This window comes from Varanus komodoensis, unplaced genomic scaffold, assembly GCF_004798865.1.
Source record: "Varanus komodoensis strain SLA01 unplaced genomic scaffold, ASM479886v1 scaffold12, whole genome shotgun sequence".
In the NCBI taxonomy this organism is placed as follows: domain Eukaryota; kingdom Metazoa; phylum Chordata; class Lepidosauria; order Squamata; family Varanidae; genus Varanus; species Varanus komodoensis.
The window spans coordinates 27,789,275-27,814,965 of NW_025335349.1; the positions used below are offsets into that span (position 1 = coordinate 27,789,275).

Here is a 25,691-nt window from a genome sequence, read left to right on the forward strand (position 1 = left end):
TGGCACAACAGTAGAGTTTGGAGGTTGAACGGACTACCAAAAGGCATCTACTCTGGCCTACAAAGACTAAGGCAAACCCATTATCCAGGGACTGAAGTCTACTCAGCCCCAAATGGTTGTGCTCCTATTTTGCTACTTTATCGGCAAAGCTGTTGTTTTGTTTCTGTCGCTGGTGTTGGGAAAATCCAAATAAATCTTTATAAAGTGAGGTTGCTTGTACATGCCTCTGCGACATAAAATCCAACCTACGGTGCCCCTCCTCCTCTTGCCCAGAAAGAATGAGAACTTCCAGCCCTGCTGCTTCTTCCTCAGCATGGAGGCTTCATCACTCATCTGCTCCTTTAAGAAACTGAGACTCTCCGCTCATCTGAGGTAGCTGCTACATTGCTACAAAGTTAGTCCTCTACTGTATTTTGGTGCTCCTGACTTGTCACACTGTTAGCTCCTGTATTTTGCTTCGATGAGACACTGTATCGTGTTTTCTGCTGGGCTGCTATGAGCCGCCTGGACTAGATTTTCCTGTTCTTATGAAATTGCCTGTGCTTGCATGTCAAAACCCACAACTAGGATCCATTATGATTCATGTGTCTTACTATTTGCCATGTCAATTCTCCGCTAATCACTGATATTGTAACGTTGTGTCATATCCCCCTGCAGTTAATTATATTGTTCTGTTTATGGATGCATGCCCCCCTTGAGCACCGTGGAGGAAAGGTGGAGTGCAACTGAGTGGAAAGATGCTGGGGAAGCAGCACCTCTTGCAGAATGAGGAACCCCCCACTGCTGCCACTGTGGCTCCCAAAATAGCGGCCACTCGACGCTTGGAGGGAGGATGTGGATGTGGAGTGGGAAACACAAAGAGACAACAGAGCAGACAGAGGTCACAGGGGGGTCCTTTGGGGGTTGATGTTCTCTGGAACTGAATTGCAAGGAAGAAAGAGGTGCACATGGTAGGCATGTTATGAGCACAGCTGACTGGCGCTGGGGTCAGACTAGATGGCCCAGGAGACCCCTTTTAACTTGCTCTGATTCTACGTTTCAATGTTTCTATCTTTTGAACTGAACCTATTCTTCCCTCATCATCAACTCCGCTCCTCAGTAGGTGACTTGAAACCTATAAAACATTTTGTATATGCTCAGGGAACTTGTAGTTGGTGGGTGTACCTCTTCCTGGCAGCACTGTTATAAGTTTGGTCTCTGCAGAGGGGTTTTTCCTGGGTGTTCTCACCAATAAAACTGCTGACGTTTGAGACAAAGATGTCTTCCTGTGGATCTGAGCATACATTCACCCAGGCTGCTAAACCAGGATTTCCTGCCACTAGCAAAGTTTGTTTTTCCAGTCAGCGGGTCAACTATGGGTGCTCCACAGAAATTAGCTGGTTCCTTTCACAGTTAGAAAAGATATCGGCACCCACCCACCTTTGTGAAAAAAACAAACTCTGTACTGATAGTCAAGTATAATTTACTCTCCTGGCCTCAGTGACGATTATTTTCACTGGGGCCACTGGGAAATGAACCATCCTATTATCTCTAGTCAGATGGCCAAAGAATGGGTGGGCCATCCCACCCATTCTTTACACATATTTTGCCCAAATCTTTGAAACATTGCCTAAAGCAAAAGTAAAATTCAGTGGGCTTCCTCAGAGAAAACCTCTGAGAAATTGTTTTGATAAAGCCAGTGTAATTCCTGGAGGAGCAGGCATTGCAAGTACTGCTTGTTTTTCATAGCTGTTTTTAAGTAACTACATCTGTCACAATAGCAACTAAGGTAGTACTTTGCCAATGCTAGAAAACATCTATTTAGATGCAATGGGAAACCATGTTTTTTGCAGCCCGATGGAGGATGACAGCCTTAACATATCACTAGTGGCTTGCATACGTGGCATACAATATTTTTGCCTCAGTCTAATGAGGGAAGAAATCCCTGTCCCATAAGCTTTCCCCAAAGTGCACAAGGGGCAGTTAGTTCAAGGTTAGATGATCCGAAACGCATGTGAACTTCCCAGACTCCAGCACAGCTGCACTAAGGAGATGGAAAGCATCTACTTCTATTTATAACCAACTACCATTTGTTCTCAAGTTTGAATCAAAAGAAATGATGATTAATTTTGACTATGATTTACTGAAATGAGCAAACCTCAGACAATGGTTAATAATCTTGGCTTGTTTCAGTAAGCCATAGTTACACAAATCATAGTTCAGAAGTAGCAAACCACATTTAGCTCAAACTGGAAGAGAATTATTCCAAACTGGAAAGATAATTATTTCCAAAATGGGGAGACTGGGCCTACTATAAAGATACTACAAATCATCTCATCAACAAAGTAGATTGTCTTCTATCAGCTTGGGCTGGTGACCCAGCTATACCACTGCCTGGACAGGAATAACCTGTATTAATTGTCTGTCCTCTAGTAACCTCCAAGTTAGATTATGGCAATGTACTCTATGTGGGTTTGCCCTTGAAGTCTGTTCAGAAGCTGTAGCTTGTGAGAAATTCAAGAAACAGATAAATGACTGAGGCCAGAAGGTCTGTGCATGTAAGAATTGTGGACTGCTAACACTGGCTGCCTGTATGTTTCAAAGACTGAATCAAGGTGCTGGTTTTGGCTAATAAAGACTTTCATGGCTCAGGATTAAAATACCTGACAGAGTACAACTCCCAACGTGAATGCACTAGGACACTGTGATCAACTTCTGAGGTATGTGCAGAAGGTTAGCAACAAGAGAGAGGGTCTTCTCTGTGGCAGTGCCCCAGTTACAGGATAAACCTCCCCTGTGAGGCCTGCGTGGTACCAGCACTATCAGCTTTTCGGCACCAGTTTAATACTGTTTCTGCTCCCAGACATGAGATGAGATTGGATGGGGCATTTATGTCTGCTGTTTTCCTCAGATCTAGAATCTCATTGCAACTGTTTTAGCTGTTTAAACCATTTTAAACTTTGCAGGTTAAAGATTTTATACTACATTTTGTTATCTTGTATTTGTGATCTGTAATTTGTGTGAACCACCCAGAGAGGTTTGCCTACCGGTTGCCATAAACTGAAATATAAACATTCCAACAAATGCAAAAAATATAAAGCCACAGCATCGGCACTGTATACCACATGTCCTTCTGAAGCGTTTTGTTCTACTGGCTCATCTGCAAATAATTTATCAGTTGATTATTCATTACTTAACAGAACCACACTCTTTCTCTATTCATGAACAGGTGACATAAATGTTAGCCTAGGAGAAATGTCATCTTTGGGCACATTCTTACATTTTGCATACAACATTTTCTTGGTTTTAGCAAAAGGATAAATAAAAAATAAAGGCAGCCACTGAACTCATTGCTAGAACAGCCTGTCAGCCTCTGGAGCAATAACAAAAACAGAATGGAACATATGGCTGCATTTTATGCAGTATTCACCAAAGACAAATCTCTGCAGGACCTGAAGCATAAATGTGGAATTACTTAGCACGTTCTGCTTTCTATTCTATTTATGCATCTAGACGTTTGGGGACTAGAATTGCGTTTGCTGGGCACTCCAGGCTGAAGCTGATGAGATGGATTTGCGGTTGCTCTGTACTCTTGAAAAACAGTTCTAGGGATTTTGTTTTGTGGCTTGTTGTTCTTCAGTTCAAGTGCTACCAATGCGCATTCAAAAAGCCAATATTATGCAGTGACATTTGAAAACTGTGTCTTTCAGATCTACTGAGAAATAGCTGGTTAATACAATGCATGCATCCAGCGTTGTAGAGGGAGAATAGCTCAATAACAGAACACATTCCTTGCTTTGAAAAGGTCCCAGTTCATTTCTTGGCATCTTCCCACTTAATACCAACACCTTCCTAGGAAAACAACAGCTAAAGAAATAATCCTTTAAGCCCTTTGACTCATAATATCCAGGATCAGTTACTTGGAATAGGGCCAGAATCAGCCTCTCCCCACATTTATTAGATAGTTTAAAAAAAACAGCTAGTCTTCCCTAATGTTCCTTTATTTAAAATCACTTCTTTCCATTCTTGTGATTGCAATTTCCCTGGAAAATTTATAGAAGGTATAAAGGCAGAAAGGATCTCTGGAAGATTTCGTTGACTTCAGTGAAGTTGAAGGCAGTAGTAGGTTTTCTCATCTCTCCTGACTTCATAAGACAAAAATTTAAGATGTATAGTTTGCAAATTCAATAAAGTTTCCAAACCACATGACTTTCCAAATATATAACCAAATAAATATCACCAAAGTGAGGGGAAATGGTGCTTATCTGATTATTGGTTTTCTGATGTCTGTTGCAATGGGTAGGTACATATGTATCAGTACATATTAAATCTCTTAAATGTAAGGTTAACTAGTACATGGTAATATACACCAGCATAAAACAGCAACCTACTGAACTGAAAATAGGGCATTTACCTGGAACAAAGCTTCCCTGGACCACCTCCTTATAAGCCCACCAGCCTTCATGGATTTTTGGTGAATTCTGCTGAGCTAGAGGAAGAAAAAACAAAAGCAACCATAAAAGGAGAGCAACGCCATATCTTCCATTTCAACTTCCTAACTGCTTTAAGCTGTTCATGTTGCTTTTACAACATCCCAGAAATGCTAAAAGAAGCACTGCTATCTTGCACAACATTCATGAGAGCTATTAGAGTCCGTGCACCAACCCTCAGCATAGATTGCAAGCCTTGTTCACGAAAATGAGGTTAACATGCAGACAGTACCTCAGCATTGGTTTCAATTGTGCTTCTGCACATTTTTCTTGCATTTAAAGACTATTATATCCAATAGGGAATTATTTTAATGGGTTCTTTTCATATTTACTCTAGGCCAGGCACAGCATCGGGTTATGGGGCAGCATAGAAAAGGAAATAAAGTAAAATAAAATAAAATAAAATAATCCTGATCAGGAACATAGTGTGGTGGTAGATGGCTTTAACTCCAAGTCCTGGCTATAGGTTCACTTCAGACCAGGTTCTCCCGTGCTTGCAATTTCTATTGCAAAACAGTAATGTGTTTGCTTTATGGATTATCATTTTGCAAAAGAAACTGCAGGCCTATGTGTGTGATCTGGATTGGTCCCATAATGGAAGGAAAGGGTTAAAGCTCCCTGCTGCCTGTGCGCCCCCTCCCCCAGCCCCACTCCCAATGCTATGATCCTAATCTTCTGCTATGATCCTAAGTGTTATCCTAACTGATAACACTTCAGTTATCTTGCACCTGGCCTTCCATTTACTTTTCAATAAATCTTCCAAAGCAAACTCTGAACTCAGGATGCATTGAGAAAAGTGAATTACCGCAACAATACCTTTTTTTAGTTCTAATATCTGTTAAGGCAGGATGAGATACTACTTCAGATTCTGTTCCTTAACCTAAGGACAGTTGAGAAGCATTACAGAGTTCAAAATAACATTTCCAATGTTTATTTAGGAGAACATATGCTTCTGAATCAACACCAAGAGCTAACAAAAATAAGAGAGACAGCAGACTTTTCTTTTCAAAAGCCTCAGTTTAATGTTCCCAGGAAATTTGCATTTCTTAAATCAATATTGTTAAGCTTTGCAAGGTTCAAAACTGACTGCTATGAAGAAGAATCAGAGATACTTATGTTCTAAATCATGGGTGAGATTGAACAAATAAACCAGGAAAAATCCCAGATTTTAACTAGTTCTTCCAAGCACAGTTATAAGGACCATTTATCTCCTTATGACCTGATGGCCATATGAAATAGAACTGGGATGTACTTCCCTTGGATGGGAAGTAATCATTCAGATGAACATAGAAATATACAACTGGATTCCAATGGCCTGTGTGCAAACAGCCACTTGAAATTCTCTACTTGTGGGCAGGGCATTTTGGAGACTATTTCACAGCATTTCTCTAAGGCAAGGTGAAATTTCCACCAGTTCCTTGACAGTATAAAGCAGCAGCAGCAGCAATACAGCTCTCTCACCTGTCACTGCAGGTAACGGCAGTACCACTGAACTGGCAACCTGGCCATCATGCTGCATCTTCGTCAAGGCACTGGAACAATGCCCTCCCAGCGCATTGTGCGTGAGGGGTGGGAGGTATGATGCCTGCCACAAAACAATGGGGAATGTGCAGAGAAAATTCTGCACAGCAGCCCTTCCTTCCTTCCTTCCTTCCTTCCTTCCTTCCTTCCTTCCTTCCTTCCTTCCTTCCTTCCTTCCTTCCTTCTTCTTTCTGGTGTGGTGGCAAAAAGAGAACTCTCAGAAGGGCTTGTAGGAAAATGGTCTGCTGAGGAAATCTGGTTTACTTCCTAAACTGCAAGTGCTGGTTTCTGATAGCAGCAGTGGGGGAAAAAAGGCCAGTCAATTAAATATTGAAGTTACTTAGTCCTATACAACCACTTGGCCTAAATAGTGAGAACAAACATGAACATGAAGGACAGGAACGTGCGTGCCTGCCATGGCCGATCAGCGTCCTTGTGTGGAACGAGGGAGCTCCGCAGCCAGTTTATCCTTGCTTTATTTATCATTAATTTATTTAAAACATTTTTATCCCATCTATATCTGAGACAGATCTCAAGACCAAAAGTGTAACAGCACATTAGATAACATAATTTCAATATATATAAATATGTGGTAAAAGCAATTCTATATTATATAATTTTCCATATAAGACACCTTGACACAGCCAGGAACCCCGCTTTCTTAGGGGTCCTGATGGCACAGAGGGCTCTACTCATGTCCAAGTGAGGTACAGAACGGGTTATGTGTGAGGTTGTTGGAGGCAGAGCTGTCGTGCATGGGTTTATCCCTCCCATTCTGAATATGGTTACTCTTGAAATGAAATCCTTCTTTCAGTGGCATAGGACCATTACCATAATAACTTATGGTACACTCCGTTTAAAGATTTTGGGAACCCTTCAGCTATTTACAGACTGTTTGTAATTTATCTGTATCACCTGCACTATGCCTGAACCTCTCTGAGAGCGAGCATACAGAATCAAAAAGATGATAATTTTGCAAACATTTTATATTCCCAGATTATTTCTGCAGAACAGATCTTAAAGAGAGGTTGCAGCAGAATTTACATGCAGCTTCATCTTCACTTTTTCTACCAAATGCAGGTCAGTTTAGTACAAGTGAGAAAATTCCATTTACTTTCCTGCATAGAGCTTTTGTGCCTAAAAGAAAGCCTGATTATCGTGGTTCCTTCTAAATAACTGGCTGACAGAGTGTAACTGTATCAGAAAACAGTCAATGACCTGGCAATGCTGTCAGTACTCTATATTTATAAAATCCTTATCAGGTCAACAAGCATCAAGTTAATCATTCTAAAAAGAAGCTCACCGGGAAAAGCATTAACAAGCACATCCTAAATCACACTGTACAATCACAAATACAAGGTTAAGACAGATTCACCAATGTCTGCGTTAAGAACTCTGGGGCTGCTATGAAATTAGATAGGTTAGAGCAAATGTCCAGGATTATAGTGCCAGGGATACGGTCTGAAAGGCACTTAAAATAATGGAGGGAGGACAAAAATACTCTCAGAGCTGATCCTGAACACTTGGAAGGACGCTGGAAGGAAAGCTCACTGTGCTGTTAAGCAAGCGATTTGGGGGACTTATCCTTGGGACAAATTCTTTGTGTTATGAAGTCTCTACATTTGACATCAGACCCAGGAAAACATTCTTGACCACATTGGGCATGGAAAACATGGCTGCCATGAATGTGCACTCTGCTGCCCGATGAAACACACTCTGGTGGCACCAAGCAGAGTGACTTTCTCCTCAGAATAACAATGCAAGCTCCATTTTGCACACGGAGAGTTGGCAAGGAAGCCAGTGGGTGCCCAAGAGTCTTCCCCGTTTTTCCAAGCATTGTGATTCAAAAGGCCATGAGAAGGTCTAGCAAGATGAGCAAGGAGGCTGGGTATTTTCTTTAAACCTTAATCCATTTCAGAGCTGGATTAGTAACAGCCATCCCTCAAAACATGGGTCTGGGGAAGCTGAAGGATACAGCCCCGGGAGCACTCCTTGTCAAGCACCCCGTCTCCTGTACACATAGCACAGCAGGCCTACGCAAGTGCCTTTCAACCCCATCTGATGGGATGGCATCCCAAACAAGTCCAAGCTCACAATTCTGCTACAGATGCCAGCTAGCAAGAAAAGCTTTTAAAATAGCCTAAAATACATTGCCCGTGTCTTCATCCCAGTGCAGAAATGTGCAGCTGTGACACAGAGCCACCTAATTTGAACAGGCAGAGCAAACCCCTTCCACTATGCTACAGAAAATGCAATTCTATCCTAATGGCTTGAAGAAACACATCAGTCAGGTGTGCTTTCACCAACCGACGATTCTATTGCAGCGGCAAGTCTCTAGATGAGTTCCTACTCCCTCCTATCTAACGGTTTTGTGTGCAAGCCACGACATGAATCTGGCTGCAGCAGCTCTTACCAAAACAGTAGCTTGGATGATGCAGTCTGAGCACAACATCTGCAACCTGCTGGCGTGTCTACTGCAACGCTACTGCTGGTGACCATGGGATAGTTTCATTCTGCTTGCACCTGATTGTGAACATCTATTGACCACATCAATAGCTGTGAGGCATTCCTGGGATTCCCTGATTTCAGTGTCAGCCATGCGAAAAACAGATGCAAGCCATGCCTTGTCTGAATTCTACTATGACTGTTCAAGGCTCTTCCTGCTGTTAGATTTATTTGTTTAAATTATTTATCTATCACTTGATACTGTAAGTTTGCTAAGCAGTTTTGTAAGAAATTCATAAAATATAATCTAAAAGCCAATTAAAAAAAACAAGAAATACACCATTAGTTTGTATTTTATGGTGTTAATTGTTGAAAACTATCCAGAGAACATGGGCTCTTGGGCAGTATAGGAATGTAATAAAAATGTAGCATCTTATTAATGCTTCACTTGCAAAAAGCTAATAACTGCACATCCAATTCTTGCAAATAATGCTAAGAGAGGTTCTTGATGGCACAGACTCATCCAAGAGAAAACTGTTTAGGTCTACACTGCACATGCCCTGTGATAGTTGGGATCATGGATGGACCTACCTATCTTGGGATCACCAGCTTTCTGAAGTCAAGCACATTCTATCCATTATCTGCTTGTAATTTTTAATTTTAAAATGTATAAAACGTGTACAAATGGTTCATGTTGCACAATAAATGTATACAATTTTGTATATATTTGTAAACATATGGGCTTCTGTATACATGCACCCATGCACTAACTTATGTTGGTACACATTTTGGAAATATACACATTTTTCATGGTATTTTCCCCTAAAGGTACACTTGTTAAACACACATTCTTTGTTTGTGGAATGGATCTTAAGCTCAGAAATGTACAAATATAGGACTATAATTTGTGCCCAGGTTTGGGAGGTACCATATGGGTAAATCCTGAGGGCAAGAGGGTGGGGATCAACCTCAGTGGAACACATTTCTCTCTTGCTCCCAGATCATGAGTAATGCACTTAGTCCATTAGGACCAACCCAAGGAACCCCATATGAAGTAATACCACCACCATCCCTTTTAGTGTATGAGAGGGGGTAACAGTAACTGTTCCTTCTTCAAGCATCTCCTTTCCCTGTTCCAAACAAATGAATGGAGCAAAAAAAATACTTCCAAAGTATAGAACTAAATAACTTGCACATATAGCTGTATCTTTTGCAAAGCCAGGAATGCCTAAGCCCATTAAAATCACATGTAGCACAGCAAAGAGCTGAAGTCTTGTTTCCATGGAATTAACGGAAGTGAGGACCTACTCTATGATGGACTTGGGGCAGGCTTCCCTTTTCCTTAGTGATTTTTTTCAGCCGGAGAGACTTCCCTTTAATGGCAGCTCTCCTCCACCCCTTCCCCAATCCCTCTCTCTGTTGTTTTTTCAGTTAGGCCAGCCGAGCAATTAACTAATAGAGCATGATTGCATTTCTTTCAAGGCTTGCTCCCAATGGTGCCTTGAAGTCTACTCTGACATCTCAGCCAGGGGAGTAATTTCTTTGGAGAGGAAAGTGGTCAGAAGAAGCCATACTGTCCACTGGGGGGAAGGGTCACAGACCCACCCCAGGTCTGGAGCAGTGATGACGGGGTTACGCAGTGTGACCTACACAGCCTTTCCCTGCCCACTGAGATGGGGTCTCTGGGGGATAGAGAAGATAAAACCTCCCCCCTCCCCAAACAAACTCCCTTCCCTGCCGCTATCAGCAGAGGGGAAACTGACCTCAGGCACAGCCACTGAGGAGGGGAGGCCAACATCTCCATCTCCCATCCCAGTAAGTCCAACTGGAATTGTTGCCCCAAAGCTGCAGATGCCAGTACTGAAAATACAGTCTTTTCCCATAGCCTGTTCAACCAGCACAAAGAGCTGGAAGAGGCGAGCCGGAGAGATTCTGTTTCTGTACTGAAGGAAGCAAAGCATGAGCCAAGGGAGTGAGAGGAATGGGAGGGAGAGCACAGCATCAAAGGATGACATGCGCACAATTACTTGAGTAAGCTTTTGTCGAAGGCACACTAAACCATGCCCAATGCTAAATGCGTAGGTGATCATAGCTTTTTATTTTATTTTTGTGCAAGTGTGAAGGGCCCCAGTTCAGACTAGGAGAAGAGGGATTAAACCTTCCCACCAAGCCACATTTGATACTTTAATTTCCCCCGCCTCCACCACAACACGAAGTTAAGGACACTCATCCTTCCTCCTACACACACACTCTTTTGGCACCAAGTATTTTGAGGTCGTGTGGTCTCTAATGGGCAATTAAGCTTTAAACAAAAACTTCTCTTAGAGATGGAACCTGCTGGATGTGGTTGATCGATATGGATCAATGCCACTACTTGAACTCACCTTGGGGGCACTGCTTTGGGGATGGTCTTGATTAACATCTGCATTCCTAAAATTCCCACTAAGTCACTTTTCAAATATGCTTTTCAAGCACATTGTAGTGGGATGAAGTAGCATATACTATTTTTCTTAATAACAAAACTGGGTCATTCCACTTACAAACATATGAAGCTAACAGTGCTTCAAAACAAGCAGTAATTCTGGCTTTACTAAGTTTTGGATCGGCCTCAACACAAGAATTTCAGTAAAATAATTACTTCTGCTTAAGAGGCTCCTTGAATTCTATGCATTTTCTACAACCACACAGTTATTTATTTGCTATGTATGGCTTTTCCCCACCTCTTGTGTTTGGCTGTCAGTGGAAGATGGAGTAGGTTACTGATCAAAGGGGCCATCAGTCAAGCAGCTCCCCTTCAGGCATGCAGAACAGCAAACAAAAGTGAAGTCACTTTTCATTGATGGAGCTTGCAATGTTCGTATTGGACATTCTTAAAAGGAAGTGGAATACCCCCTGGATTGCGGCTGGGCTTCTGACTGGCACCACCCCATGAACACTTCAGTTTTAGCGTGCAGAAATTATGGCACCTGATCATATCTGATGGTTATACCATATTCTCTATGAGGATAAAGGTAAAGGTAAAGGTTTCCCCTTGATGTTACGTCCAGTCATGCCTGACTCTATGGAGCGGAGCTCATCTCCGTTTCCTAGCCGAGGGAGCCAGCCTTTGTCCGCAGACAGTCTCCGGGGGTCATGTGGCCAGCATGACTAAACATTGAAGTGCATGGAACGCTGTTACCTGCCCACCGAAGTGGTAACTTTTAATCTACTTGCATTTGCATGCTTTCAAACTGCAAGGTTGGCAGGAGCTGGGATGGAGCTCCTATGAGGATACAGTGCACCAAACCTGTGAAAACAGGAGCTCACAAAGGGTTTGGGTGATTCTCCAAGGAGAGGTCTGTGGAAGGTATGGAGCATACAAGATTCAAAGAGGAACTAGGGAAGGGGTGGGCAGATTGTTGTCCCCCAGATGTTATGACCTACATCATCCATCTGCCCTAGACAACAGATACATTATGGGAATCATAGACCAAAATATTTGCAGAGATGCACCCCTGTATTTGGGGATGCAGGTGGCACAGTGGTTTAAACTGCTGTGCTGCTGGGCTGGTTGATTGAAAGGTCATTGGTTCGAATCTGCACAATGGGGTGAGTTCCTGTTGCTCCATCCCAGCTCCTGCCAACCTTGCAGTTTGAAAGCATGCAAATGCAAGTAGATAGAAAGGTACCACTTTGGTGGGAAGGTAACAGTGTTCTGTGCACCTCGGTGATTAGTCCTCCCGGCCACATGACCATGGAGACTATCTGAGGACAAACACTGGCTCCCTCGGCTAGGAGACAGAGATGAGCACCGCCCCCTAGAGTCAGACATGGCTGGACTTTAATGTCATGGGGAAACCTTTACCTTTACCCCTGTATTAGGGATGTTGTGTGAACTAGAGAACAGATGTTGTTCCACAAATGATCTGCCAAAACAGAGGCAGATTTTCAGCTTGGGCCACCCAGGGCTCAGACACAGATCAGGAATGCCACAGGAAGCTCTTATGCATGAGCAAACTCTTAATTCTTAGACAAACACTGGTTCACCCTGTAGCCAGTGGAGACTCCACCTTCCAGCATCTGCATTTCTAAGGATTAGGCAGTAGCTTGGCTTTTGTCTCTCAAAGAGAAAGAAGGCTGGCAGTATCCTGAAGAAACAGGTCAATGATCTCACATCCAAAAGCATAGGATCCACCTGATCCACTCCAGGATTCCTTCAAGCAGTATGATCTGCTAAGATGTTCCGCTCAAGGTGCTCCAGATCATCCTCTGGATCCTCCAGATTGTCCTCTGGTTTGACCACTTTACAGAGCGAGTGGTGCATAAGAGCCATAAGAGTGGTAAGAGCCAGTGTGGTGTAGTGGTTAAGAGGGTGGGACTGGGACTCAGGCGATCTGGGTTCGAGTCCCCATTCAGCCATGGAGCCAGCTGGGTGACTTTGGGCCAGTCACAGACTCTCAGTCCAACCTACCTCACAGGGTTGTTGTGGGGATAAGATGGAGGAGGAGAATGATGTAAGCTGCCTTGAGCCCTTTGAGGAAAAAGGCAGGATATAAATCGAAACATAAATAAAGAAGGAAGGAAGGAAGGAAGGAAGGAGCCAAAAAGGGAACTCAGAAACACTCAGGAAATATAGTGGCATTTGGCAATACGTATGTATAGCTACTAAAAATGTAGAACAGACTATCATTGTCACAGTCATCACATTCTTTAAATTTTCTTTGCTGTCTTGTAAGAGTTTTTCCCTACTAAACAAGGCATTGATTAAATACTTTGATTAAGAACCACCAATGTTTAAATGGAATGTGCAAGAGCATCTTCTTCCATGCAAGCAAACTCAAAGAGGACCTTTCAGCAGTCTTTTCCCTTCCAGCACCCCACATGTGAAACACACTCCCCAGACACGTTCATTCATACAGCAAATAGATGTTTTTATTCATTTAGGCTGCAGTCCGATACCTACTTACTTGGAAGCAAGCCCCATTTAACTCAAATGGGTTTACTTCTGAGCAGACATGCATCAGGTTATGCTGTGAGACCATTAATGATAGAACTGTCCCTTATGCAGGTTTTATTGTTTTGTAGCTTTATTATTTTTCAGCTCTTTTACTATTTCAATAGTCTCTGCTTTACTGATTGTGTCTATTACTTGTGTTGGCTTTTTATCCAATTGTTTCTTTTCCTCATGGATTGCTATTATTGTTCTTAACTTGGATCTCTTATTTCAACTTCACTAGGTTGTAGCTGAATGATGCTTGAAGATTCCAAAGTGGAAAAATAGCACACAAATAGGTGGAAGGAAACAAAAAACCATGGCATAACTCAGCAAGTCAGATTCCCAGATTTTGTATGCTCCTTGGATTATTCCCAATAAAAAGCATTATTTCAGGTATTGTGTACTTTAAATAGACATTATGTTAAAAGCATGCAATAGAAGGCCCAAAGCTCAACATCTTATGACTATCCTAGTTTCCAAAGACGGAGTGGTATGGTGGTGACAGTCTTGGACTATGGATCTTGGAGATCTGGGTTCTAGTCTCCACTTGGCCATGAAGCTCACCGGGTGACTTTGGGACAGTCCTTCACTTTCAGCCTAACCTACCTCAGAAGGTTGTTGTTGGGTTAATAAAATGAAGCTTGGGTTCCTCACAAGAGGAAAAAGGGTAGGCTGTAAATGCTATGTAATAATATCAGCCAATCTGTAAGTGCCATCAAATATAACTGGATATGGTGCTGAGTAGTCCTCACTTCTAACCAACCACATTACATAAAAGTATACGGTCCTTACAGATTAATGAAGCACAAGAGGATTAAAAACAGTGGATCGGAGGTGTTTGCCATAGATCCAGGTCTCTACGTTCAATGCAACACTAATTTAATTATTTAGCATCTGAATTCAGAAAACAATTTACTGAGCATGACCTCTTGCTCATTTCTATTCCCCTGGAACATTTAAATGTGAATGATGCTATACCAATGGGTTTATAGTGAATCCATCATGTATACTAGTTAGGCATGTGAAAAGAAGGCAGATTCATTACTCCAGCAATAAACTAGATGTATTATCTACTTTGTAGACTAGTTCCTGGGTAGTTAGGCATGCAGAATTTAGGAAAATAGCTTGCTTGATTGTAGCCATATCAGAGAAACCCACAATGCATTAAATGAATTCGGATTTCAACTTCTGGATTCTGCAGTAAATCGGCCTTATTCAAGTACAAAGGGAGCCTTTGGATGATGGATGGGCTACAAATATGATAGATAAATAAACAGATTGCATGGATTTATGGACCTGGTTTTTACTTTGGGGGTGGGGTGCAAATTTGCACTTGTGGTTCCCTCAGTGAGGGATGATGGAATGAAAGACACACGACAATCTGCAAAACACAGTCAGATTTAACATAATCCATATAGACCTATTTGGTTAATGCCAACACCACTGCATAAAGGTGAAGAAACTGTATAGGATCAGAAGTTCAGCTTCCCCTTTTGATTCTTTTGATGGATTTAAATAAGGCACTGCCATTTAAAATTCTGCAAACATTTCTGTTTGTCCTTAACTGTGCCCACTATCAACAATGCTATGGAAGCTTATAGTACCGCTCACATTGAATGGGCTCAAACCACAATGCAGGGCCATCACAGTCTTATACCAGCTTCCCCAGTCAGCTGCCCTCCAGCTGTGCTGGAAAGTGAATCCCAGCATTCAAGGAACTGCAGCTTAAACACTTCAAGAGCCTCACTGCATCAAGGCCTAGTCCCAAACATAACTTGGCCATGAAACCTGAAGAATTATCTCCTCCAAAATCACTAAGAAAGTCCTCAGACATCCTCCTCTGATGGCATTGCCTTGTAAACAGAGCTAGGGGTCAAATGCATGGGAGAATTTCTTGTCTGCTGTGCTCCCCCACCTCTCTTCTTAGCTGCCCCCTTGGCTTGGATTCTTTCAATCACCTTCAGCCTACATCTCTTTCCAATCCAAAACTGCCCTTACCTTCCCACCAGTGTGGTTTTAATCCCACCCAAACAAGCAATAGTTCAGTCTACCATCCACAAGAGAAGGAAAATAGGCAGCTTTGGTCCTTTTGCAGCTGAAATATCTGTGAGGTTGCTCAGCCAGTAAGTGATCTCATGAACACAAGGGTACTGCAACATATACAGACACTTCCGGGATTCCACCAGGCAGAGATGTTTGGGTGACAATCAATATTAGGCAAATATTGTTTGCCCTACAGAGACATGCAAGCACAAAGTTTCCCATCATATAATCTCTGTAAGCATCAAGACTTAACTCAGAGATTCCCAATCTTTTTGGATCAGGGATTCGTGAGAATTTCAGAACTCTCAACTCTGCAAAATGGCCCCCGTGGAGGATGTGGCTAGTCACACAACAGCTGCTCTCGGGGCTTGGCTGCTCAGGAGCTGGGGAGTGGCGAGAAGAAGCAAGCACAAGGGAAAGGTCTGTGTGGATGGAATTAGGCTGTGAGAGCCGGGAAGCAGCTCTTTCCATTTCCCCTCCCTCGCAGCTTCTGTTTCTTTCCCACAATGTCTTGCCTCGCCATTTCTCTCCCTTCCCCATTCACCTTTCTCCCCCTTCCTGGCCCGACCCTTGCTTTTCCTCTCCTGCTCACCCCTTATATCTTGCTGCTTCTCCCGGCTCCATGCCTCTAGCTTTCAATTTCTCGCATTTCTGCTTCTTTGCCTTGTGCTCTCTTCCTGCCTGCTGAACAGAGGGTCAGTGGCACATTCAGGATACGGCATGAGAACCCAGGGGCCTAACATGTTTCAGTTTTTCACTGAGGGTTGCTGGTTGCTGTGTGTCTGTGGAGAGGGGAGTTTAAAGTTTTGCATCTGTTTATTATTTATGCATTAGATGTATTAGATGATTAGCCTGCCCCAGTTGCCATAAGGTATTTGCCATTGGAAATGCCTTGGGTACCACAAGAGGGGCTCCTGGTTCAAATGGTAGGTGGGAGCTTAGGGACAGAAGGCAGGCCTTTGATGCACTTTCACATTGCTCTGTCCATGAGCGGGCAAATTCGGTTTTCAAAGGACGACTGGAAGTTAGGACCGTGAATCACGCTTCCCTTTGTAGTTTGCAAAGTGAAAATCTGCAGAAAGCCTCCACTTTCTTATGCTTCCAGGGTCTGCTTTCCCCATTAAACACCCACATTCACACAACACAGCAGCAAGCCACAACAGCACCAGATCCATATGTAACCTTCTGCACAACCAGACTGCAACTATGATGGCTTGCATGGTAGCGAGGTCATTATTCTCTGCATGGTGTGACAATGGAGCGCTGTTATGCTTTACCCTGAAGCATCAGGGTAATCGGCTGAAGACGCATCATGTGCCCTTGAAACTTCTGCCCACTGCATTTCTGTGACTCTTAACTGGTACGACTATGGGCTTCCTCACAAGCCTGTGACTATATCCCCATAGGCCATTGGAAAGACAGCTCCTGCAGCCCCCTCTATTGTGTTGGCAAACTTTCACCACCAGGCTCTGGCCACCCCTGCTCCAGGAAAAATTCTGGAGACACAAACATTGTTCAGCACTCCCAGCAAGACAACCGAATGTTGCATGCTTGTAATTGCACATTTCCAGTACAGGAAGAGACTCCCTAGGCAAAGAAATGCAATGCTCTTTCTGATGTAGAATTTACAACTTATCTTGGTAAACAAACAACAAAAAAGCAAGTCTTTATCTTTTTAATAAAAACACAATGTATTATTTAGAATAAAGCAGGATCAGATACAAGGAAAGAAGCCGGGGATAGAGAAAGATAAGAACTATCAGCCTTCAGTAAGCATGATTCATCTGGTTATTTTTTATGAGATTCTAAAGTGGTGCCATACATCAAAACCATATAATTAGTTTTGGTCCTTTAAAATGTTTTCAAATAAAAATGTGTTATTTTGTTAGGTGATACATTTCAGATTTCCCTCGCCGTTAAACAGCAGCCAGCCAAAGAAAACTCCCAGCACCTGGAGCCCGCTTCTCACTGAAGTGATAAAATGGTGACTGGCAAGTACCACTCCAAGCGTATATGAAGGGCAACATGCCAAAGGCAGGTTTGGAGCTTTCTCCCCAACAAGTTTCCATATTCTGGAAATGTGCTGGTCTTTTTATCCAGAGGAGCACTGCATCTTGTGGACCCCACTTCTGGCCTCCCAGAGGTGAAGAGTGAAAAGTGCCAGCTGAAGTGCCTGAATATAGCAGAGTAAGTCCCAAAGATGGAGGGATTGGAAAACTTTATGGAGTCACGAAGAGTTCATCCCTGGCTCGGCGGCCAAATCAGAGCAAATCAGGCCATGCTTCCAGCAGGAGGCGGCTGCCAGTGCAACCACTGGCGCTAGCCTTCATATACACACAAGGAAACTTATTTTAGCTTCACTTGGCTGCCTGACAATGGCCCCCTAGTTTTGGCACCAAGAGCTTTGTCCTGCACCCAAAGCTCCGCCCTCTGTCACTACTAACAACTAAGGACACCATCCAGTGAGGGGCCCAATAACCCTCCAAAACCCCCAGAAACATCTCACCCTGGGGAAAAAAATGCAGTTATAATAAATTAAGCACTACTTTGCTGCCCTTTCATAACATCCAAATCAGGTATCTGAGAATGCTGCCTCATTCTGCCCTGCAGAGCAGAAATCAGGCTGATTATGCAATTTCATAGTGCTTTATGGCCAGAAGACAAAACCGCAGGTCACATCCATCTAGCACTGTCTGTGTAAACCAGATGGAAATCCTGTTCTTGGGTCTTCTATCTGTCCCCTGAGTGTGAGGTCATTTGAAGGACATTTTGCCATATGTTCTTATTTTTTTTTTGTCCTGTTTCCCCATGGAAGAACAACAGTTTTTACACCAATGGGACCTAAAAAGGAAGAAAGCAGGTAAATACACCGTTATATGCTTTTTCCTGGAGCAGTAGGAAATGATTCTTTCTGCTGCTCCCCTCTTCTATATTCAAATGAACTAATCATTTATGCACACAGAGCAGAACTTTCTTTTAGTGATCCATGGAGCCTTCCACAGTTTCTCCCCAAACTATTTGCATTTTATGAGCATTCCCTCAAAACTCTAAACAATGGCACCACCACCGAGAAGCAGGAGCCCCCAAAAATCCAGGATAGGTAAAGTCCCTTTCCATGTTTTACTGTAAATCCTTGCTACCTTCCCCCAAGCCCCACACCATGAGGAGCTACTGCACTATGGAGTGGGAAAAACTCACTGCTTATTCTGTGTTGCAATCATGCCCTGCCAATCCGTTAAGTCAGGCTTCTCTTTCATCATAACCTCTTGGTATCCTGGGAGCAAAGGGGGTGTAAGATCAGTTCCCTCTACACATCTCATGTTTTAGACTGTCCTCTGTAAAACAAGGTCATCATTAATCTATGCATTCCATACTGTTCACATGGTGACAATCATTATATCTGAGAAACAGTAGCCCTATTGGAGCATTCTGTTCCTCAGGTCATTCAGAGTACATGAAGAGTAGGGAAGCTGATTTTTCCCCAGTTCATTTTTCATCAGAATTTCCCCAGTCTGCACCTTACAGACCAACTGTAGAAACAGATGCAACCTGTGGTCCAAGTCTGTACTTTTCATGCTTGGAATGTGATTTGCAAAACAGACGGACAAAAATCTGGGCTTGACATGACACCTACATTAAAAAAAATGCATTTGAAAAGATGTACTTGTAAAAAATGCATGGATAAACTGTAATCAATGGGAGAAGCATGCATAGATTTCAAGGATGTGCACAACTGACTCATACAAGTGAAAAATATGCACAAAAATAGGCATGATTATTCATGCAAAAAAGAATTAAGCAAGCTCTCAATCTGATGTAGACCCTAGCTGTCGTGAGCTAGGCGTGAGCTAGGCGTGCCTTGCCAACAAAGGCAAGCACTTCAATAGTTATTCAAGAGTCTTTATTCCATACACCTACAAGGTGTTCACAAACTCCAAAGCATGCACTCCAGGTAGAAAGTTGTCCTCTCGCTCTGACCCTTGTCACTCAAAGCTCTCCTTATGAACCCTTCAGGGCTGGTTCACACTGCTGCTCTTCCCAGCGAGTCTCCAATTGGTCCAGCCGGCGAGTGTGTTGACGGCCTGTGCGTCCATGTCTCATGGGGTGTCAAGTTCTCCTCCCGAGAACCCCTCTCCGCCGTCTCCTTTCCCACAGTCAGGAGTGGGAGGGGGCTCAGTGGTTGTCCTCGAAGTGCTTTGATCCAGTGCTGGCTCAGGGAGGCTCACCAGAAGAAGTTGGGCAGTTGGGGGCTCACTAATCTCAACAACCCCAATATCAGAGTGAGAACTCTGAGCTACTGCTGGGTCAGCTTCCTCTCCCCCTCCTCCGAGTCTAAATCACCATTCCCACCAGAACCCTCCATCTCTTGCGTGCATCTGGGAATCTCACCCAAGGGCGTGCGCATGACACTAGCAGGATGACCTTCCAGTGGCATTCAGAGAACTTTGGCAAACCCGAGTTTTGCTGATTTGCACATGCCTAAAGATGACAATGAGATCTCTAACCATGTCCCTTTCATTACTACACACTGGTGGAGGGGCCAATGTCTTCAGCATGCGCCTACTCTAACTCACACACAACCCAAGGTCCCATCTTGCCCACTTCTACACTGCACAGAGAGCCTATATGGAAGAGCATACACTGCGGGCATGTTGAGGTCCCTGCTGGCCAGGTGACTTACAGACCCACTAAACCAAGTGCCAATGAGGTTCAGTCAGGCGGAGATTTGTTCAGTTTTCTTTATTCAGCTGAGCAAAGCAACCGGGTGTCCACTCCCTACAGGCAGGCAGGAAGCGACACACCCCACATTTCACCAACTCTTCCTTCTTGTACCTTTTTCCTTGATCTCGCCCCCATTGTTCCCTCACCCAGTCCCCTCTCAGGGCCTGCTTGACCCTTGCATGTCTGACCTCATGCATGTTTATCCCCTCACAGAGGGGAGCGTGATCACTGAGTGCCAGGCCTTGCCTAGTGGGTCTTCTTCTTCACACTACCTCTTTGTCTTACTTTATCAACATTCTTTTGTCTTCCCTTTTTCTTCTCCAAAGCAAGCAGTTTTACAAAAAGCTAATGGGAAAGCTAATCAAGCTCCTATGCAAGTGGCTTTTTACAAAAGTCAGTTAAGCTAATCAGGCTCCTTCAGGCATTCACCCTCAACCTGCAGTGGGAGGTGGCACACTCCTCTGCCTGTTCCCTCACAGGATTCTCATTCCCCGTAGTATCATAGTGCCCAGATAGGGACCTTGAGGAAGAGCACACAGCTGGGCATGAAAGCAAAAGCTACCCCAGAGGGCACCCGGCAACTCTACCTGTTCTGCTTGTCGGTCTGCCTAAGATATTTCAAACATATTCCAGTTAACATTGTGCCTATCTGTAAGCCACTGCAGAACTGCTCCCCATGATGACAGCATAATATACATCATCATGTATTAGGCATCCAAGGTTATGCTGCCACTGAAGCCTATAATGTCTTGCATCATAGAAATGACTGCAGGAGAGCAGACAGCAGGCTCAGCACAGAAAAGGGGCTAGCTGGGGATTATCAAGGACTGAATAAATACAATGCTCGCATCAGGCGGGAAAGCTTTCTCCACATCAAGGTTTTCATCATTCAGTTAATACTTCCCAGTTCCATTAATCCTTCACTATCACCATCTCAGAACGCAAATAGCACAGTAGCTCAAAACCTGCATGGTGTCCTACTTCTCCTCTGAAGTGAAGGTATCTTACAACTTCAAGACAGAAAGGCAGCACTGGACTCATAGGGGCATCTTCAACATACAGCTCAGGATGCTTTGGCCTACATCTCCCATCAATCCTAGCTAGCACAGGTAATGGTGAAGGATTATGGGAGCTGTAGGTTAAAACTTCTTGAGGGCCACAAATTGCTTGCCATCGATACAGGCGGTATTGCAAGCAATGGGATGAGATGTGGTTGCCCAAGGCAAGTGTGTCAAGTGGAAAGAGAAGGAGGGCTACAAACAGATCCCTGATGGTGTTACATCATGTCATCTTGGGGACCAATACACCTCAAAAGGGGGAGACTGCCTTCCTGGATACTTCATGGGTTTAGGATCTTTTTTGGGGTCTAATGTGTGATGCTGAGAGGAACACGTTAGTCTCACATTAACAAAGACAGACAACACACTTAGAAACAACAAGATAGTTGATTCAGAAGGACAGAGTATAAACTCTTAGTCTGATGCTGTCCAGGCAGCAAATATCCCAATCATTTCCCCATCTTACTCTCTATTTCTGAAGAGGTAGGGAGCGTTATGCCTCATAGCCTTATACATGGATTGAAGCCAAAAGGAAAAAAAGAGGAAGCTGAAGGTTATGCCTATCCGTCAGTAGACTTGCAAGATCAGTCCCTTGTGGAGGCAGGATGGTGGTGGAACAAGCAGCACGCATCCCAGTCTGGCTGCCAGGTCTGTGTTCCGAGCTTGCCCCTCCTATTCACAAAGCCGCTCCTTCTTATTCTGCCCCCAAACTTGCCTCTGTGGGACTGGGACAGTTCCAATTGTTTTGCAAACTCATGCCAATTACTTGATGGATGCTGGATTGCTCCTGAAGAACTTACCTGTCTCTTTATTGCTGTTTCCTAGTTGATGGTGATTGTGTTCTGAAAGTGTGTTCTTATATAAGGTATGCCTTTCTATATGGCATGTTCTTTGTCTGCATTTGTTGGCTGCTATAGTTGGGCATTTGCAGGTGTCTAGTGCTTCTTTTTCCTCACCTCGTTAACTTATTTTGCTCACTTCAGGGCAATGGTACCTATCCTTTACATCAGGGGTCTCAAACTCGCAGCCCATGGGACAATTGCCGGGCCGGGTGGGGCACGGGGGAAGGGCCCTGCGGCCTTCAAAGCAGGATGAGCGGCCCACCACCACCACGGTGGTGGAATACTTGATGCGGCCCAGCCTCTACTTCCAGCGGCCCCCAGGTAAGTTGAGTTTGAGACCCCTGCTTTACATGATCCTTCTGCCTAATCTCTTTCAGGGAAATCCCTTCAGGTCATGCATAGCTTTTCTGCTGTAAGAATCCCGTCATTCTTTCCTTCATATTACTCATACAGGCTAGCACAGGGCTTCAGATCACCCTCCTGCACATGTGCCCCATCGCTTGCGAATTCGTTCTTATTGGCACACAATCAATAGTGAAATTAATTATGCAGGCATGCAGCAGCAGACATCAACAGAAAGAGGAAAAGCGCATAACTTTCCTGCTTAGGGATGGAAGCATGGCTTAAGCTCACTGAGGTTCACTGAGTTTCATCTCAAAGCTTGGTGTACCGTGTTTCCTTTCCCAATTATGATTTTTTCCAGTTGTTCAAACTGGGAAATTAACTGTGCATTCTTGCAACCTGTGCACACTGACATCAGCAGACAGCCAACACAGAAATCAAACAGACCAATGCAAGTGGAAGTAAGTGATGGAGAAGCTGCATTCTTGCTGTCAAAAAAAAAAAAAAAAAGACTAGGAACAAACTGAGGTAGTGATCATGAACTATTCATATCAATAATTAGAGAAAAATTGAAAAACATCACTAACAGAAGACTTATGGCAACATTCCCAAGGAATTTAAAGTCCATATAAAGAACAGACTGCCATTACTGACCTCAACTGACCATGAGCAAGAAGAACTATGGCCAGAAACTGGAGACATTATTAGGGAAGGACGCAAAAAGATAATTCCTGTAGCAGCAAGAAAGAAAAGGCCTAGATGAATAACAGAAGAAACATTCCCAATTGCAAGTCACAGGTAAGAAGCAAAAGGTGGCAGAAACAGGGTCAGCATCTTGGATGTAACTGTTCAGTGACTGAAAGGTAAACTGGGGACACACTATCTGACCAGGAGAAAATAAAGAGAAATAATATATAGTATTAAAATGATCGCAGACTCCCTCCAACAGAAATACAATGAAGAAGAACTTTCACTATTAGAAAGTAAAATGAAAAGGCCTCTGGAATCACTCGGAAGGAGCGAAATGCCCAGAACAGGCAGGGTTCCAATAGAACTATTCTATCCTTCAGAGACTGAATGAGTCCAGTTCCTAACAAGAATATGTCGACAAATATGGAAAATAAAACATAGGCCTAGATTGAAAATGTTCAATATATATTCCAATCCCCAAGAAAGGAGATGCAAAAGAGTGTAGCGACTGCAGGGCCATTGCACCTGTGTAAGCAAAGTGAAACTCAAGGTGCCGCAACCAATATTAGTGCCCTATATGAAATGAGAAATCCCTTAGGTTCAAAGTGACTTTCCAGAAAGGAGGATGCTCTCAAGATCATATAGCCAATCTGCATTGGCTATTGCACAGTACTAAAAACATTCAGAAGAAGATCAGTAGACAGACTTTGCCTTTGACCGTGTGGATCGCAAGGACCTATGGCTAGTTCTGAAAGACAGGGGTGTGCTTCAGTGACTTGATGCATAACCTGTATTATGGACAAGACGTTACCATTAGGACAGAGTATGGAGAAACAGGATGGTTTCCTGCAGGCGAAGTCATCAGACAAGAGGATATTTTATCTCCCTATCTGTTTCATTTGTATATGGTGTATATCGTAAGGAAAACTGGATTAGGATCAGAGGAAGGAATGAAAGTTCGCAGAAGAGACATCAATAATTTGAGATATGCAGATACCGTCTTACTGGCAGAAAGCAGAATGAACTCTTTATGAAAGTGAAAGAAGCAAGTAGAGGAGCAGGACAGCAGCTGAATATTAAGAAAACAGAAATCTTGACTACAGAAGGATTACAATACTGTATTATTAACAATAATTTAATTGTGATTTTCTACAGCTCAGCTCCTCCTTCATGGATCACTGCCTTGTTGTGGCGAAGGGGCTTGCGTAGCTCAATGAAGCTATAAGCTAGGCCATGCAGGGCCACCCAAGATGGACAGGTCATAGCAGAGAGCTCTGACAAGGCGTGATCCACTGGAGAAGGAAAGGGCAACCCACTCCAGTATCTTTGCCATGAAAACCCTATGGACCCCAAAAGGCAAAAAGATATGACGCCGGAAGATGAGCCCCTCAGGTCGGAAGGTGTCCAATATGATACTGGGGAAGAGCGGAGGGCTAGTACTAGTAGCGCCAGAAAGAATGAAGTGACTGGGTCAGAGCTGAAAGGACACTCAGTTGCGGATGTATCTGGTGGTGAAAGGAAAGTCCGATGCTGCAAAGATCTATACTCCATAAGAACCTGGAATGTAAGATCCATGAATCAAGGCAAGCTGGATGTGGTCAAACAAGAGATGACAAGACTGAACATCGACATCTTACGAATCAGTGAACTAAAATGGACAGGAATGGGTGAATTTAATTCAGATGACCATCAGGTATTCTACTGCGGGCAAGAATCCCTCAGAAGAAATGGAGTAGCCTTCATAGTCAATAAAAGAATAGGAAAAGCAGTACTGGGATACAATCTCCAAAATGACAGAATGATCTCAGTTCGAATCCAAGGCAAACCATTAAACATCACAGTAGTCCAAGTCTATACCCCAACCACTGGTGCTGAAGAGGCTGAAGTTGACCGGTTCTATGAAGGCCTGCAACACCTTCTAGAATTAACACCAAAAAATGATGTCCTTTTCATCATGAAGGATTGGAATGCTAAGGTAGGAAGCCAAAAGAAAACCAGAATAACAGGCAAGTTTGGCCTTGGAGTACAGAATGAAGCAGGGCACAGGCTGGTAGAATTTTGTCAAGAGAATACGATGGTCATAGCAAACATTCTTTTCCAACAACCCAAGAGACGACTCTACACATGGACATCACCAGACGGTCAACACAGAAATCAGATTGACTATGTTCTCTGCACCCAAAGATGGAGAAGCTCTATACAGTCAGTAAAAACTAGACCAGGAGCTGACTGCGGCTCAGGTCATGAGCTTCTCATTGCAAAATTTAGGCTTAAATTGAAGAAAGTAGGGAAAAGCACTAGGCCACTCAGGTATGACCTAAATCATATCCCTGATGAATATACAGTAGAGGTGACGAATAGATTTAAGGAATCAGATCTGACAGACAGAGTGCCTGAAGAACTATGGATGGAGTTCACAACATTGTACAAAAGGTAGCAACTAAAACCATCCCAAAGAAAAAAAAATGCAAGAAAGCAAAATGGCTTTCTGAGGAAGCTTTACAAATAGTTGAGGAAAGAAGGAAAGCAAAAGGCAAGGGAGAAGGAGAAAGATACTCCCAATTAAATGCCAAATTCCAGAGAA

At 43.5% G+C, this 25,691-nt stretch overlaps 1 protein-coding gene across 1 annotated transcript in view; it reads right to left on the reverse strand.

Annotated features, from left to right (window-relative positions):
* CA10 (carbonic anhydrase 10) overlaps positions 1-25,691 on the reverse strand; it is a 346,588-nt gene that overhangs the window by 271,780 nt on the left and 49,117 nt on the right. The window contains exon 2 of the mRNA XM_044421652.1: positions 4,394-4,468. Within this exon, the coding sequence (XP_044277587.1) occupies positions 4,394-4,468 (75 nt within the window). The remainder of the gene's footprint in view (positions 1-4,393; positions 4,469-25,691) is intronic.